This window comes from Ambystoma mexicanum, chromosome 3p (assembly GCF_040938575.1).
Source record: "Ambystoma mexicanum isolate Mex_15411 chromosome 3p, UKY_AmexF1_1, whole genome shotgun sequence".
NCBI lineage: Eukaryota > Metazoa > Chordata > Amphibia > Caudata > Ambystomatidae > Ambystoma > Ambystoma mexicanum.
The window spans coordinates 25,820,603-25,836,844 of NC_090925.1; the positions used below are offsets into that span (position 1 = coordinate 25,820,603).

The window sequence follows — 16,242 nt, forward strand, 5'->3', positions numbered from 1 at the left end:
TCTGGGTTGACTGGAGTGGGATCGGGACCTCAGTCCTGGCCGTGCACTGGTACACTAGGCAGTTTCTCACCCACCGGTCCACCATGGCATTGAGGAATGGGAACTATACGTGGCACCTGAGCTGTCTCTTTGTTCTATCTGCACCTCAGTGTCCCTCGTGTGCTGTCTTGATGACTTCAGACCGAAGGGCCACGGGAATGACAAGCCTGCATCCGCTCAGAAGTATCGTTGTGTCCTTTACGGCTAGCTCCGTGTGCACCTTGGCCAGTCTTTCCAGTTCATCTCTGGACACTCCTGGGTGATTCAATATGGTCGCTGGTAGTCTCTCCACTTATTGTTCTCTGTAAGGCTGATTGCCAGGGCCATGGAGGGGTCCACAGCAGAGGCTGACGTGACTGCCTCGAGGGAGACAGCCGGTGGAAGGGCATTGGTGGTAACATAATTGATGTACTCTGTGTCGCCGGGTCTAGGATGGGGCTTGCCTACTGGATGTCTTGATATGTAGTCAGCTGGGTTATTCTCGCCCCCTGGCCTGTGGATGATCAATGGCATTTGTGATGTCATCTTTGATGTCCTGGGTGTTAGTCTTAGCAGTGCACGGTGGTGATGCGTGTTATGGTTGCTTAGCTTACCACAACTGGCACATTTCTGGGATTTTCGGTTTTACTTGTAATCATAGTATGGATAGGTTGTTGTTAGTTCAAAATAACTGTAGCGTCCCTGTAACAAAGGTTTTTGCACTGAAGTTGCTAAGTTGTTCTTAGGGAAACTGAAGCATAACGTCCCTTCACCAACGTTTTTTCACTGAATTTGATAGGTTTGTAGTATGTTTATGTTTATGTTTATTGAATTTATATAGCGCTTTAAGCCAAAGCGTAGTAGGCCACTGTAACCAGCCTTCGTTTAGCATAGTTTTTTCAGTGAAGGGGATAGGTTTGTTGTAGTGCAACTTAACCATTTAACAATGTTTTTTGTTAGTGATATATATATATATAGATTCACTAACAAAAACATTGTTAAAGGGACGTTATGGTTAAGTTGCACTAGCTGCAAAAACCTATAAAATTCAATGGAAAAACGCGACAATCACTGGGAACAATAATCATTTGGAAGAATCTGAATTCCATATAGAAAGATACTCACTACATGCAAGATTCCATCAATTGATATATTATGGGAAAAACCCCACATACAAATGAGACTAACAACTAGATGGGGGGTACTTGCAGAAAATGTATGAGAAATTCAGAGATTACTCCTGAACTACTAATCAACCGTCCAGGCAAAGCAAAGCTGAAAATCCAACTGAACGACTGCATACAAACATCGGCAGAAAAATCTAAATATCAAATGAACATACTTCCTGATTCAGAAACAAGAAAATGGAATGCGCTTCCTCTGTATCTACTGCTCTTCCCAGATCGCCACATTAGAGACACCTTTCTGAAACTGAGATTAAACATTCTTCCAATCCGAGAATACTTGATGAGTACCAAATAAATAAATATAGAACAAGCAATCTGTAGATTCTGCAAGCAACAAGATCAGAAAGAATCCCTTATCCATATATTCATGGAATGCCAGGCGATAAAAAAAAAACGGGAGAAATGTGCAACTATGCTTCCACAATATGCAATACCACTAGATTTACGTGAACGATGGACACAGATTGTCTTCGGAAACGACAAGATAAGGATCTGCAAACTAATCCAATTTTGGGAAGCAATCATGAAATGAGATAATAACTCAGAATAAGAAAAGATTCCTTATAAATCTGCACTGAACCCTGAATGTCCCATCCATACGGAGAAGGAAAAAAAAACGCGAACTGACGATTAAATCCATTTTAATTTATATGAAAAATGTGACATGTCAACTCTTTAGCACATGCATAAATGATTGTAACTTATAATGTAAAGTTTGCGAGAAAACTAAATCATTTTAATAAAAAATAAAAATACAAATAAAATGCTCCATAGTGCAGTACCACAACGTGTACAGTACCTAAAGTGGCCACTCGTTGACATTCTGCAAGCATATGGTCGAAAATATGGACAGGGACACTGCACCACAAAGCGTCCACTTCTTCCAAATTCAAATTGCCTTTAAGGCCTCTTTCCACGGCATATTGGAGCGGACCTAGCACAAAGCGATCACCTACTATAAAAACTGTGCATATTGCCATCTCTGCCCGCCTCACTGCACACAGTAATTAAACCAAATATGGCCTCCCGTTCCTGTGACGCACACTCTAACCACCCGATTGGACAATTGCAACAATCGCATTTCCATGTTCAAAAGTGCAGAATGTAGCACGTGCGCCTTGCAAAGTATTGTGAGAGCCGCGCCCCAGTCATTCATGAATAGTCCTTCTTCCCTTTCCACTATCCTCTTCCCACCACACCCTTATTAGATATTGGTAAGTACTCACACACGCATCCGCCAATGCCCTCCAAGAATTCACCATCTTACAATGACAGTTCTCCACAAGACTTCATATGTATCGTTACAAAATCAGCCTGCACGTGTTCTGTTATTGGGAAGCATGTCCAGTGGAAAGTTCAGTGAAACGTTCCAGGAGTTATACATGCACCTTCTTCCACATAAGCACCCATCACCACAAAACAAAGGTATGAACATTTTTTTGGCAGTATGTTCAGAACTCTGTTATAAGTGCTTCTGCACACAATATATGCCTCTAAGCGTCCACTACGTGTTTAAAACGCTACTGATGTTCCTCCCATCCCCTACCATGAAGTGGCAATTTGTTGGTATGTGCTTGCAATGTTTTCATTTACCCATATAATACACTATATCAGCGAAACATGAACTCTGTTCTTTCCTTCCCTCAATGGTACGCAAATTGTTCTCCACTACGCCACCTACTACATAACTCGTAAAAAAGAAGTTATTAAAGTCACCACTGAATGTATCTTAGCAACCTACAGTCACTTTCCAAAAGGTCAGTCTCTGCACGGCTGTGGTGCTGTGTACACTGCACTGTTGCCACAGGCTCTTTTTAAATCTGCCAACTTCCACTTTGCGCCCTCAGCAACTCATCCAGAAGATGAGGGCGCAACTTGTCCTTGGCCTGAGCGGCAGGGATCGTATCTCTGCTCGACTAAAATATCTGCAATAGCTCCCGGTGGCTGCGACCAATTAAATAAAAGCCCTGTGCATTATACAGAAGGCATTCTAGTCCCTGGGACCTCAATACCTTGCACTCTCACTTCCTAAATATCTGCTTGCTCCAGCTCTTCCCTCATCCGCCTCCTACTCCCTCCGGGTTAGTTGCTTCTACACGCAACCAGATGGTGGTAGATGTGTTTCTTCTGCTTGGGCCTCCCTGTGTAACATGGTGTCTGTCTCCCTGGCCCTTGAGGAGAAGCATTGTAGGCTCTGAAAGCACCCGAAAACCTTTACATGTGCTTCTTCTTTTTCCCCTGCTCACTTCCTAGCTAAAAGGTATTCTGCACTGGTTTCCTACCTACCCTATAATCTGTGCCCCAGGCCTCCTCCCTCCCTACAGTTCCTCCCCTGCACTGTCTTTCTGCCAAGCCCCGCACTTGGGGACTGTTTTCTAGAACCCTAACTGTCCAGCCACCATTTGATGTTTCCACTTAGCCTTGTACTTGCCAGCACCGGGCCCAGTTGAATGTATTTCTATTTTGTATTTTTCCCATGTACTGCACTTTGCCCTCCCCCTTCCCATTCAGTTGCGCACTCTCAATGTCAGCTGGCCTAGAGGAATCAATGTCTCTGTGTGGCCACCAGGGGTGTTGCTAGGTCTGGAAAAGACCCGGGGCTAAGCTGATGTCGGAACTGTCGGGACTGGGGGCTAGCTAGTCTTTTGGCTATAGCTCCTTAGATTCTATCCGGGGCTACAACCAAAAGATCAGGGGCTATAGCCCCCTTAGCCCCCCCCTAGCAACGCCCCTGGTGGCCACCTTTCCGCCTCCCTTTCCTCAGCGCCTTCACACACTTGTATGGTGGTGCGTTACAAATGGCACAAAATACCATAGCACATCATATCATATGATGCACACACTGCACTCATAACAACATGATGCCTGCCACGTACTTGTACACTTCACAATATGGTCTTCCCATTGTAATGCATGCACTACAAATGTCAGAAAAGGGATCCCACAAAAGCAGCAGGGAATGTATATTAGCAACGTTAAGCAAGTGCGTGCAGTGCATGCATACAAACAGGATGCAAGCCCCTTACCTTGTACACTTTCAACATAGCCTCCACCATTCATCTGTACAAACAGACCTTCTGTCGCAGTGTTTGTGTACACACCACAACCAGCAACCACATTACCCAATGGCTTAGCCTCCACAATGCCAATGCTATAAAAACAGCCGGCTCTGCCACGTCTAATCCTCAAAGTCCTGCGGAATCCACAGAATTACCATGCTAGGAACTGGAGGGGGAGGGGGTTTAGGCGGTGTTGGGGGGGGAATGTAAGACAGGGGTGGGGATTGTGTCTTTAGGATTGTCTCTAAAAACACTTATATATATATTTTTTTTGTGTCGTGTGTTTTTTATGAACGTGCATTTTGTTTCTTGTTCTTCTCGCTATTGATCACTGTCTGTTTGCTTCTCCGCCTGACATTTTTCTCGACTGAAGATGAACGGTTATCTTACATTGCTACAGGATTCTCTGCAAAGCTTCATACAGAGTGGCAAACACAACAGCATTGCCAGTAGAAGTAAACAAAATGCCATTTCCTTGGAACCACTGGAAATCTTGCTGGTTATTAATGCTTTCATAGTCGGTGCAGAACATTCCAGCACTGCACATAAAGTCGCACATGCTTCTGTTTATCCAACATCTCCCGACCTCTGGCTGTGGATAAATTACATTGGCATGCTCCCAATGTCCTCTTGGTGTCATGGATGAGAAAATCACCTTTACAGTAGGAAATATCTGCAGCACAGCTGTCATCAACTTTTTTTAAGTAAGTGAGCAAACATGAGCACGACATGTGACCCAAATATAGTCCTCCAAAATGCATGACCACCACATCTACAGTACCAACAGTAGCCACACATTTGCAAAGGAAATCCATGCACCTGAAACCCCACTCATAAACTATGTCCTCAAAAAGCCTGCACTCCTTCCAACTGAAAATCAGTATCAAAGCCTCTTTCCACGGCATACCTGTGCAGATCGTGCACAGAGGTAACCGACTATAAGCACTCGCCGTCTGTCCATCTCTGCCAACTTCACTGCATCGAACTTTGGGTAAATATTTCACGGCCCCTTCCGCTGAACCACACCCTCGAATCCTCATAGGAGAATCCCCACAGTTCCATTTGTGAAGTCTCCATGCTCAGAAGGCCATGATGTGGCGCGTGCGCTTTCCCAGCTACAGCTAGGGCCACGCCCCAGTAAAGCAAACACAATACTTCTTCCCTTTGCACTGGAATTTTCCAACACTCCCTTAGTGGCGCCTGCACCCATCACTTACTGAACCTCGGCACTGCTTTCTGACTTCTGTGGATTACTTTTTTCCTGCTTTTGGGCCTGCGTTGGAAATGCCCCCGAGCTCAGCAAGGACTATGGGCCTGGAATGGAAGACCTCTATGTGGTAAAGCAGGTAGGATTGCCCATGAAGGGGGAGGTGAGGAAGGAGTAGCATTAATAATAATAATAATAATAATAATAATAATATGAATTATAATATTAATAATAATAAATGGGTATTTATAATGTGCCTATACACAATGGGCCTACACAATTACACGGGTCAGTGTTCCCGGAATAGGGACTTACCGGGTCATTCCGACCTTGGAGGACCCGGAAAGTCCCCATTCCGGGAACCATTCCCCTTTCCCATTTGAGCCCCCATAGGGCTCAATGGGAATGGGGAAGTAGCTAATAATGGTACCACAATTTGCGGTACCGTTATTAGCTCTGAAGTTCCTTAACAGGTCCCGTCCTTAACACCAGGTCAGACCTGGCGTTAAGGAAGGGACCCGCTAAGGGACCTCGTAGTAGGGCGGTAATCCCTTACCACCTACCGTGTAATGAGGCCCAATGTGTTTAAAGCCGCAGCAAGACAAGAGGGTGGGGGAACCCGGTGGACAAAACAAGAAGCGATCCTACTAAGCTGTGTGATATTCGGATTGTGCAATTGCAGTAACAAGAAGTGCAGGGGGGTAAGGGGAGAGTGCTGGTCAGGGCGAAGGCCCCGTGGGAAAGCAGGTGCCAAGGGAGGCCCGGCAGTGCTTACTTTGTAAAAAAATAAGTGCCAGTGCCCAAATAAAATTGGCCCCATAATGTCGGGCGTGGCGCCACCTGCAGTGCGGGCGCCGCGCCGCCCCGCAGTGTGGATGCGCAGCCCGCGCCAGTTCAGTGCTAGACATACCTAGTTCGGCCCACCACCAGTCCATCACACAGCTGCTGCTCCATGTCACATGTTTGGTGCTGCAGCAACTGCTGGCACAGGCTAGTATTGGGATCAATGGGGAAGGGCACACATGGGTTGAGAAAGTACAATGCTTTAAAGTTGGAAAACACTTACTTGTTATGGTAGGTGTAGTGGTTCCAGCATTCCAGCAACCCCAGAGGCAAAAGAGTGCATTTGAACACACTTCTAAGTTCTAGACCACACTCGTTAGACATCTGGACCATATTTGCTGTCCACAAAGTGACAAAACCATCCAAAACTGTACATATGTCTCATGCTTTGCACATATTTTACTGTCAGGGTGACTACTGTGCCAGGAGAAATGATGAGCACCATAGTAAGTGTGCATTGCATGCTCGGGAGAAATGAACGTTGGAATTACAAGCGCAGCCATGTTCAATAAATGAGTGCCCACTTTATGCAAAGCAGCCAGTATCCTATATTCAGGGCACACAAATCCTGCATTGATCAGAAATTGATTTGGCGGGCAGTGCTGCGTGAAATCACCATTGCCTCAAAGTGGTAGACATCGCTACTAGGCACCTGGACTCCAGTTGTGGCCGTTTTGATATTTTTTTTCTATGTTAAGTTTTACGGACTGTAACCAGTGCACATTACCAAGGGTCTTGCCAGGTGCCATTAAAAGAAAGCAGTCGTGATCCCATTAGTTCCAAGATAAAGCAGAGAAAAGTTTACCCCTGGGCTCCTGTGGTCCTCACAGTTGCTCACCCACCTCTTGCCAGCAACCCTGCATTTTAGGAAGCATGGGGTTCCCCTGCCCTGTCTTAATTGAGGCACTGGGGTAGACATGATGTTTTTCATAATGCAGGACAGAACTGAGATTCCCCACAAAACTCGAGAAAGTAGATATCATATTTCCCGAAAATCCACATTGGGGTAATGGGTTTGCACTTCCAAACCCCACTCATGTTATACAATGGCATTATTACAAAAACATTCTGCAATCAAGGGGGATGCAAATGTAACCAAAGCCCAGTTAGCTCGACTAGAATACACAGTAAGTTCGAGTCCCACAATATCTTCAGAGGAAATCGGATCAGTAACCAAATGCAGAAATTCCAAGAGCCAAGAAGGATTTAAAAAGGGGATGGCCGATGATGGATCGATCTCCACTAGTTGTATATATTTGGAGCCAGCTTGTATGGAGGGCACTTCAGGTGCAGCAGAAGGGCACAGCGAGGCGGCACGGCTTAGCCAGTGTGAGGCCGTATTATGGGATGACACTGAATTTCCATCTGCCTGCTGTGCAGGATGTGTGCTCGAGCGGGAACAGACAGGGGCCACGGGTGCATTGGATCCGTGAAAGCAAAAGAGACGGCGCTTAAATTCACCCGAGCATGCCATTGCTCATATCAGGCTGGTTGTTTGCTGGGAAGATTTGACGCGGCATATACAGAGGAGTTATGGTATGATCCCCAATGTACAGCTAAGTTGTTGCACACAAGCAAGGGGACTGCCAGGTGCAATGGAGTTGCGAACTTGCGTTGCAAAGTTGAGGCACAGATTGAGCAAAGATGGTCTACTATGACATTGACGTGAGGATATTTTATTTATAAAGCGCGCACATACACAAGTGTTTCAAAGTGGAAAGAGCATATACGGCCTAAATTGACTAACTAGGCATTGTGCTGTTGGGGGATTTCTTTGATGATACATTTCTGAAGCATAGGGAGAGAGGAGTTGCCACCTTGTTCAACATTTTTATGTACTTCTTTCGGATCTGGCGTTCCAGATCATGAATTTAAGGCATTCCCTCGTTCCTGCAACAGCCGAGCATATTCCCTGCTGGACCCTGCACAACTTGTAATCGCGGCCCAACTGGGGAGACTGGTTTCAATGATTAGTATGTCCATGATTCAGCACATAAGCGATACATGACATCCAAGCAGAAACACACACAGTACCGGGGTAAAAAACATCTCACCTGGCTGTGACCCCAGCTTTTTCCCTTGGCCAACTTGTTTGATCCTGTCATCCTGGACACATACATAAGTACCCCGAAGCGGGGACCCACTTAAGAAACTGCCGGTAAACGGCAGGGCAAGCTGTGTCGCAATACATCGTATTGGACATTAGCATGGCAAGTTTGACAACAGGGGATTCCCGGGTCTCAGAGCTGGCCTGGCCGCACACTGTCGCCCGCCGCGGCACTGCAGGCAGTGGACCGTGGCGTGGCTGCAATAATAAGTTGAGTGAGCGGCACTCAGCAGCTTTGGTCGGACGACCTAGGCAGCCCTAGGCCCTAAATTGTCCGACCAAGGCAGCAGTGCTGCGTTATACTTACATTATAATTGCGGCGCTGGCGCCGGCATGCCGGCCACCCGGCACCCGCACTGCTGCTAACTGCCACAGCCTGAGCCGCTCCTGCTCGCATTGCCTCACGGCCTGCCTGCTCGGGTCAAATCCTGAGCCTGCGGCCGCGGGCACATAACGAGTGGAGCAGGTGAGCAGCTGCCTGCAGTGCACCGCATGCCAGTCGCCACACCGACCGGCCACAGTCAAAGTGGGAGGGGGATCAGGAGGGGCCGGGGCCGCCCAGGTAGGGGCTCGCACTCGCCTCTCATTAATTTATTAGTCGGCGGGTCATCATCCAACCACATGATTCGCGCCGCCCGCCGCCGCGGATATCGATTTGTCGCAATATATTCACAGCGGTGGCGGACACACGTCACAGACGAAATAAACTAATCATCCGGACAGAAAGACAGTTCTTCTTTCACACTGTCACTGTCTTACCGAGTTAGCAGAGCACACACTAGGCCAGCCACTGCCAGGCTTTAGGATTGGAACTTTTGTAACTAGTAGGCCGCCGCGCACGGGACCACACGTGCAGGGGCAGGCTGAGGCTTTCCTTTCTCGCGCACCATGCCTTAACAAATCAAGTGTGCCTCCCGTGACCCACCCACGTCATCATGTCATTTCACTGGCTGGAGAATAACAGCCAATGAAAACTGTACATTCTGTGTTACTATACAGAATGTATCAAATACTGCATAGTAACAACAGAACATTGGTTTTCATTGGCTGTTTGTTGCTGTACTCCCAGGCCCAGCAGCCAGCCATGGCCTGCAACTGGATGCAGAGCTGCAGAGCAAACTTCAATGATTTATGATCTTGGAAGTTGGATCGAACTGAACAAACAAAGTAATTGCACGTGCCCATGATGTTCCGGTCCCCAAAAAAGAGTGCCGGTGTTGGGGAAAGGCAACCACCGCCACAAATTAAGCACTGTGGGCAGAGCCAGGGGAAAGCAGAGAGTGCAGGGGGAGGAAGGTCCATGAGCTAAGTGTGAGGTAAGGGCTTGGAAAGGCTACAAGGGTGCAAGCCAGCCAGACTGGTGTAGGGGAGGGGCCTGGACTAGGAGGGCCGGTGCCCTGTAAGATTCTGGAGGAACCAGGCAGCCAGTTAAGGGCTGACGTGGACACTAGCAAGGGAAGGGAAGAGGGAAGGAAGTAGAGAAAAAGAAGGTCTTGAGAAGCTTCCGGAACTTAAAGAGATCTGGCTCAAGTCTGAAGGGGGTAGGGAGCCAATTCCAGAGGGGGGCACCTGCGGAGGAGAGAGATCTACCCCCAACTCTCTGCTTGGAAAAGCGTCTGATCTGCAGTGAGTTAGAGCTAGATGACTGAAGGGCTCTAGCAGGGAGATATTTAGGGAGAGAGAGTTGGATATAGCGGGGTCCCAGACCCCAGAAAAACTTGATTATGATGCAGAAGGTCTTGAAATTGATCCTTGTAGCAAACAGGAGCCGGTGGAGAGATTTTAGGGCTGGAGAGATGCGGTCCCTGGGCTTGAGGCCCAGGATAAGTCTCGCAGTCCTATTCTGGATTAGTTCAATGGGGCGAAGGGAGGAATTAGGCAAATTGGGAAAGCAGCTCTTGCATTAGTCCACCTGGGAGAGGACCAGAGCTCTGGAGACATTGAGTTTCTGGGGGAAGGTGCGGAAAGGGAGAATGCCTCTGAGGAGGTGCAGCTGAAAGTGGGCCTTCTTGGCAAGGTCCGTGATGTGAGGAGAGAAGGAGAGAGAGGAGCCAAAGATTACACTACAGGTTTTCTGCCTCAAAGGAGGATTAGTGGAGGGCGCCCATGGAGGGCAGCCAGCGTGTGGGCGGGAAAGAGGGAGCTGGGGTCCCAATGAGAAGGATCTCTGTCTTACTGGCATTAAGGCAGAAATCGTTAGCAGTGCCCCATGCCTGAATAGCAGACAGGCAGTTGGGAAGGAGAGAGGAAGAGGAGGCAGAGGAGCGAAGCTTGAAGGGAAGCTACGTGTCATTGGCATAACACTGGAAGTTAGAAGAGAAGGTGGAGATTAAATGGGCAAGAGGGGCCAGGTAGATGTTGAAAAGCCAGGGTGAGAGAATCAAGCCCTGAGGGACGCCTCAGGTGGAGAGTGAGATGGTGGAGAGAAAATAGCACAGTTGAATTTAGGAAGGTCGGTCAGAGAGGAAGCACTACTGACTTATGGACTACTTTCTTTTTTCCATCTCTCAGGGGCATGTTCGTATGGATTTCTCTCCTTCATGGCCCCACCCAGTGAGATTGACTGCATTGATACAGATTTGCTTTGGTCCCATTCAACTCAGAAAGTTTCTCTGCAACCCTTGCTCAATATCCTAACGTCGACGATCAGAACATATTCATTAGATTTGGACATGCTGATGAATTATCTTAGTTATTCTCATCCAATAGAGGGGTACTCCAAGTGTGAGTCCCTGCACCACTGTCTTTTAGTCTTTATATTAATGATTTCAAAGTCCATCTGAGTAATTTTTCAGATGTCCCTGTTATTGCCAGAAGCAAGCTCTCCCTTCTCTTATTTGCCGATGATGCACTGCTTATTGGCCACTCACCGCAAGCACTGCAGGCTTTGATTTGTAGGTATTATGAGTTCATGGACAAGAGTCGACTGTTGGTCAGCTTCGGGAAGCCGAAGGTCATGGAATTGGGAGATGGTCAGGTGTTACCCCGATCGTTATATTGCAATAATCAGAAGCTTGAATTGGTGAAATCATAAGATCACCTGGGCGTTATGCTTGCCAGCCGATTGGCTAGGGAATGTTGAAAAACAAATGATCGATATGAAACAAGCAAACGTTTCTATCTTTCGTTTTGCAAAAAACACATGTATTCATTGGGTTAACGCCATGTTGGAGACTCGCGTGCAGGACAGGTAGAATTGGCAGCAGACAGGGTTATGGGAATGATTATGAAATATGAATGGCTGAAATTGCTCTTCTACTAGGATTCTTTTGCTTCCTCTTGCCCTCGCCCACCTTTACTGTACACTGCAGAGAGGGCATTCTGTTGTCTCTGATTATATGAAGCTCAATTCCCTGTTCATGTGGTGCTCGATATAGACTAATCCGTACTTACGGATGTATTGAATCTTTTAAAGAGTGAAGACGGTCACCAAATCACTAGGTTAAATTGTGTCATGAAGGAGTTAGACAAACTGGGTCTCTCTACCTGGCATCTTATCTTGAAAACATTGCCTCCAGGTGGTCTTAAGTCTGTTGTCTGGAATGATATGATGCCATTAGTGAAGAATGTGAAATGGTGATGTCATCGATTTGCTCCAATTTGCCCCTTAAATCCCAGGTTGCATGGGAAAAGGATGCAATGAATGTAAGGTAGGCGAGGAAAGATTCCTGACATGTCTATGAGGAGTCTAGTGATCCTGACACACTTTATGCAGGAGACTACTGATCCCTGTGCAAAGGAAAGATCTGCACTAATGTTTTTAGCAGTTTATGTTCTTGAGACTAATTTGAATGTTCTTTGAATTAGCAACAAATAAAAAAGATCTCATTAATATGACAGGAAACTAAGGTTTCTGTGAAATGTATGTTTCCGCATTCCTTTTTTTTCTTTTCCATAATGCTGATTCTTTTTTTCTTTGTTGGGCTGTTTGTATTTTTACTCTAAATTAAGCTGATCCAGATCCACCTGCCAAATGGAAAAACAACATGGTATTTACCGGCCAGCTTCTAAACTAATGGGTTATTTGTGGATTAAACATTTGAAACATGACATCTCCGGGGTTCGGCATTCCAAATCCTGAAGTGCAAAGGTGGACTGGAGACACTGCCACAGGACACAACTTCTCAACTTCTTATTGCACTATTTCACTACCAAAAAAAAAAGGAGTACAAATACGTTCCTTGCCTAAATAAAGGCATTTTGATGTTTCCATCCTATTTCAGAGCTGTTGTTAAGGGTGGAGTTCAAATCTCTTTTCTACCCGCTTTCTTTTACTTCTTATAAAAGCAGCAGTGTTGCTGATCACTACAGTAAAGAAAACTACATATAAAACATGCAGAGAAGGTATCCAAGCTGGAGAAATTTATAACAGCCAAATCATGCAACAGGTGACCCGACATTTGGGCTGATGGGCTCATGTACCCTAAAGAAGATGAAACAATCCTGGTTTTAGATCTCTCTATCCTTAATCCCGTAAACAACCCTAAGGCGATTTCTTAAAGACTTGGGCTAAACCCAGCATTATCAAACAATCTTTGCATTTAAGGTTTTTGACACGCATCTCAGGGGCTGTAGGCATCTTGCATGATGGGACAATTATTACGCATTTCAAATGAAGGCAAAGTCTACATCTTGGCCCATGGAGTAGAGCAAATGGCCGTGATAAGGACCACAAAGTCACAGACCTTTAAATTAAAATTAGATACAGCTCGTGCATTATTAAGTGACCGTAAGAATCAGAACACATTCCTAGGTACTCTTAGACAGGATCAGGGGTTAGAGAGCAAGCATGCAATGAAGAAACCTAAAACAGCAATTTATCTATTGTGTCAAGTCAACTTCATGGATAGTTCAAGAGACAGTGATCTTGTGTCGTGAACAGATTCCTTTACATATGTTTACATGCCCAGTTCATGAGATTCCATTTCTCTAGAAGTTGACCAATGTTGCCCACCACCACCAGTTGTTTTCTCAGGAGATCAAAGTCGTGGCATCACCATCCCACAAGATACATAGTGCATTATCTTAAGCACAATTCTTTGTGGACCTTTTGCAATGCTTTCTTTACATCTTTGTTCCGCAGAGAATAAATGATGGGATTAAGCATGGGAATCACCGCCACATAAATAACGGAGAGTATCTTGCCTTCGTCGAGAGAATAGGAGGACGTTGGCCGCATGTACAGGAAGAAGGCGATCCCGTAGTAGAGGATGACAGCAGTGAGGTGCGCACCGCAGTTGGAGTACGCCTTGCTTCTCCCAGTCTGTGAGCTGATCCTTAGTATGCTAGAAATTATGTACACGTAGGATACCAGAATTAACAGAAGACAGGTGAACCCAACCGAGATGCCTTCGAGATATATCACAATCTCAGTGACGCGGGTGTCGCTGCAGGAAAGGGTTAGCAGCGGGGTGACGTCACAAAAGATGTGGTTGATTCTCTTGGAGGCACAGAAGTGAAGCCTGGAGATGAGGGATGTGGTTGGGGCTGCCTCCAGGAAACCGATGGTCCATGCGCAAAGAGCAAGGTTGATGCAAAGCTTCTTGCTCATGACGACAGTGTACTGCAAGGGTTTGCAGATTGCGATGTAACGATCGTAGGCCATGATGGTCAGGAGCAGGTACTCTGTGCTTCCGAAAGACATGAAAAAGTAGAGCTGTGTCATGCAGCCGCGGAACGAGATGGCCTTATCACCAGTCAGGAAGATGCTCAACAGCTTGGGGGCACTCACCGTTGTGTAGCAGATATCGAGCATGGATAGGTTGGTGAGGAAGAAGTACATGGGGGTGTGAAGGCGGGAGTCGAAGCATATGACCATGGAAATGAGCAAGTTCCCAGTGAGTGCAAAAAGATAGATTGCCAGAAAAACGGAGAAGAAAATAAGGTGAAGCTTGGGAAGATTATCAAATCCAAGAATGACGAAATGAGAGGACAGAGTCTGATTTTCAACTTCCATTCATCCACATCCCATCACCTGACAAAAAAAGAAAACACCTTTGAAATGAAGGACACATGCAGAAAAGATTTGCTATCATCATTATGGAGCTAAATTAAGAGAGGAAATCTACTATTTATACCACGTTTGGAAGTGGATTATCATTTCACATGATTTTGCCAAAAGCACCATAACAACTGTGTGATAGAATGGCCTCCAAGGTCCAGATAATTTAAACACATACATGGTCAAGAGACGCTACATCTCCAATCGCTTGGGAGCAATATCATTTTGGGCCATCAGAGGATAGCGCCATACAGAAATCAGAACTCAAATGATAACCCTAGTGAAGGTTTCAAGTGACCAGGTATTAAGGATTGTTTCAGTTCGGTTTCATTAAATTCTTTAGTGCAAAATCGAATAACAATAACATGGTTCCTAAAAGCAATCTAATGTTTCTGTTTAAGAATCTCTGATATGCAAAAAGGAAACCAAACAGGTGCAAAAAGAAAGATGTGTTATGCATCATCCCGACCGGAGCTGGAATCTGCATCATCATACTTATATCCAGAAGAAAGATGACTACTTACCAATAATTTAGTTATCAGTAACTGTACTGAAAGACATTCTAAAACATTAACAAAAGCAACTTCTAAATCTCCCTATTTCCTTCCCTTGCATGTGCCCCTTGCCCTCACAAAACATGACCATCACTTGGGGGGAGACCAAACAATATGAGTATTGGGTATTGGGTTGAAATCCTCCTGTACCGTGTCCCGCTTTTGTATCCTCCGCCCAACAAATCTAGACAAATCTACAATGTCACAAAGCCTACCGGCACTGAATGCTAGTACCTGGATGCATCTTGGCCAATTGACTCAGGGGATGTTGCCACTTGCGTAAAAGTCTTTTTTGCACAACTTGAATTGATTGACAATGGAGGAATTCCATATATTGCAGCTGTCATATAGCCAAGTGCAGTCCACAGAGAGGCTGAACACAAGAACTAGAAAACACATTATTCTAACGCACAAATGCTCCCTTCTGGAGTAAACTGAAAGGTTTAAGTTTCAGCATAGTCTCTTCTGAACAGGTCTACCAGTGTCAAGGTTCTGCTTCAGGTAAGAAGATTTTAGGGCACTTTCCCGTCGCTCACAGTCTCAAGGGTCAGCTTTAGACCTCCTTCCAGCATCCCTCAGGTTTCTACTGGGATATGATCACATCTATTGCACCTTATAGCCCCTTAAGGTGTCGCTGTGTCTCCTTCTAGGTTGTAGAGAGTCATAGAACGCCTCTTCTACTTCAAGACATAGGAAACTGGGCTTGGCCTCCCCACTGTCCACAGGCTCACCTAAAGGAACACGGCCATCTCCCTCTCCTAGGACCCCGACCTCCCTCTCCTCTCTATTCCTGCTCTGTTCATGCTCCTTCTCAATATTGATAATGTTTTATCCTGCTCCCACATTGGGCTTAACCCCTTCAAACCAGGGTATCACCCCTAATCCCCGTCTTGTGCCCTCTCATACTTTCCTTGGTTTGCTATCCTCCTGTGTCTCCTCCTGAAGAGTATTTATTTATCTATTTTATTTATTGAACATTTGTATGGTGCCTGCCCAGCAGAAGGTGTTTCCAGGCACCAGAAGGTGAAGGGGGAAGGGAGCAGCGGAGGATAAAAACAACTAGTCTGAGAGGGAGGGAGGCTCCTGCCGATGAAAGTGATCTACACCCCACTCTCTTCTTGGAAAAACGTCTGATCTGCAGAGATTTAGAGCTGGAGGTCCAAAGGGCTCTGGCAGGGAGGTATTTAGTGAGAGAAGGTTGAATGTAGCACGGTCCCAGGCCACAGAAAGCCTTGTGAATGATGCAGTGGGTCTTGAATTTGATCC

General features: G+C 46.1%; 1 protein-coding gene across 1 annotated transcript; it reads right to left on the bottom strand.

Annotated features, from left to right (window-relative positions):
* Positions 1 to 13,441: 13,441 nt before the first annotated feature.
* Positions 13,442 to 14,377, bottom strand: LOC138579673 (olfactory receptor 5A2-like). Its single transcript, XM_069649913.1, has one exon. The coding sequence runs from the start codon at positions 14,375 to 14,377 to the stop codon at positions 13,442 to 13,444; it is 936 nt and encodes a 311-aa protein (XP_069506014.1).
* Positions 14,378 to 16,242: the final 1,865 nt, after the last annotated feature.

Coding starts and splice junctions, on each gene's coding strand:
- LOC138579673 (XM_069649913.1), bottom strand. CDS start 14,377: ATGGAAGTTGAAAATCAGACTCTGTCCTCTCATTTCGTCATTCTTGGA.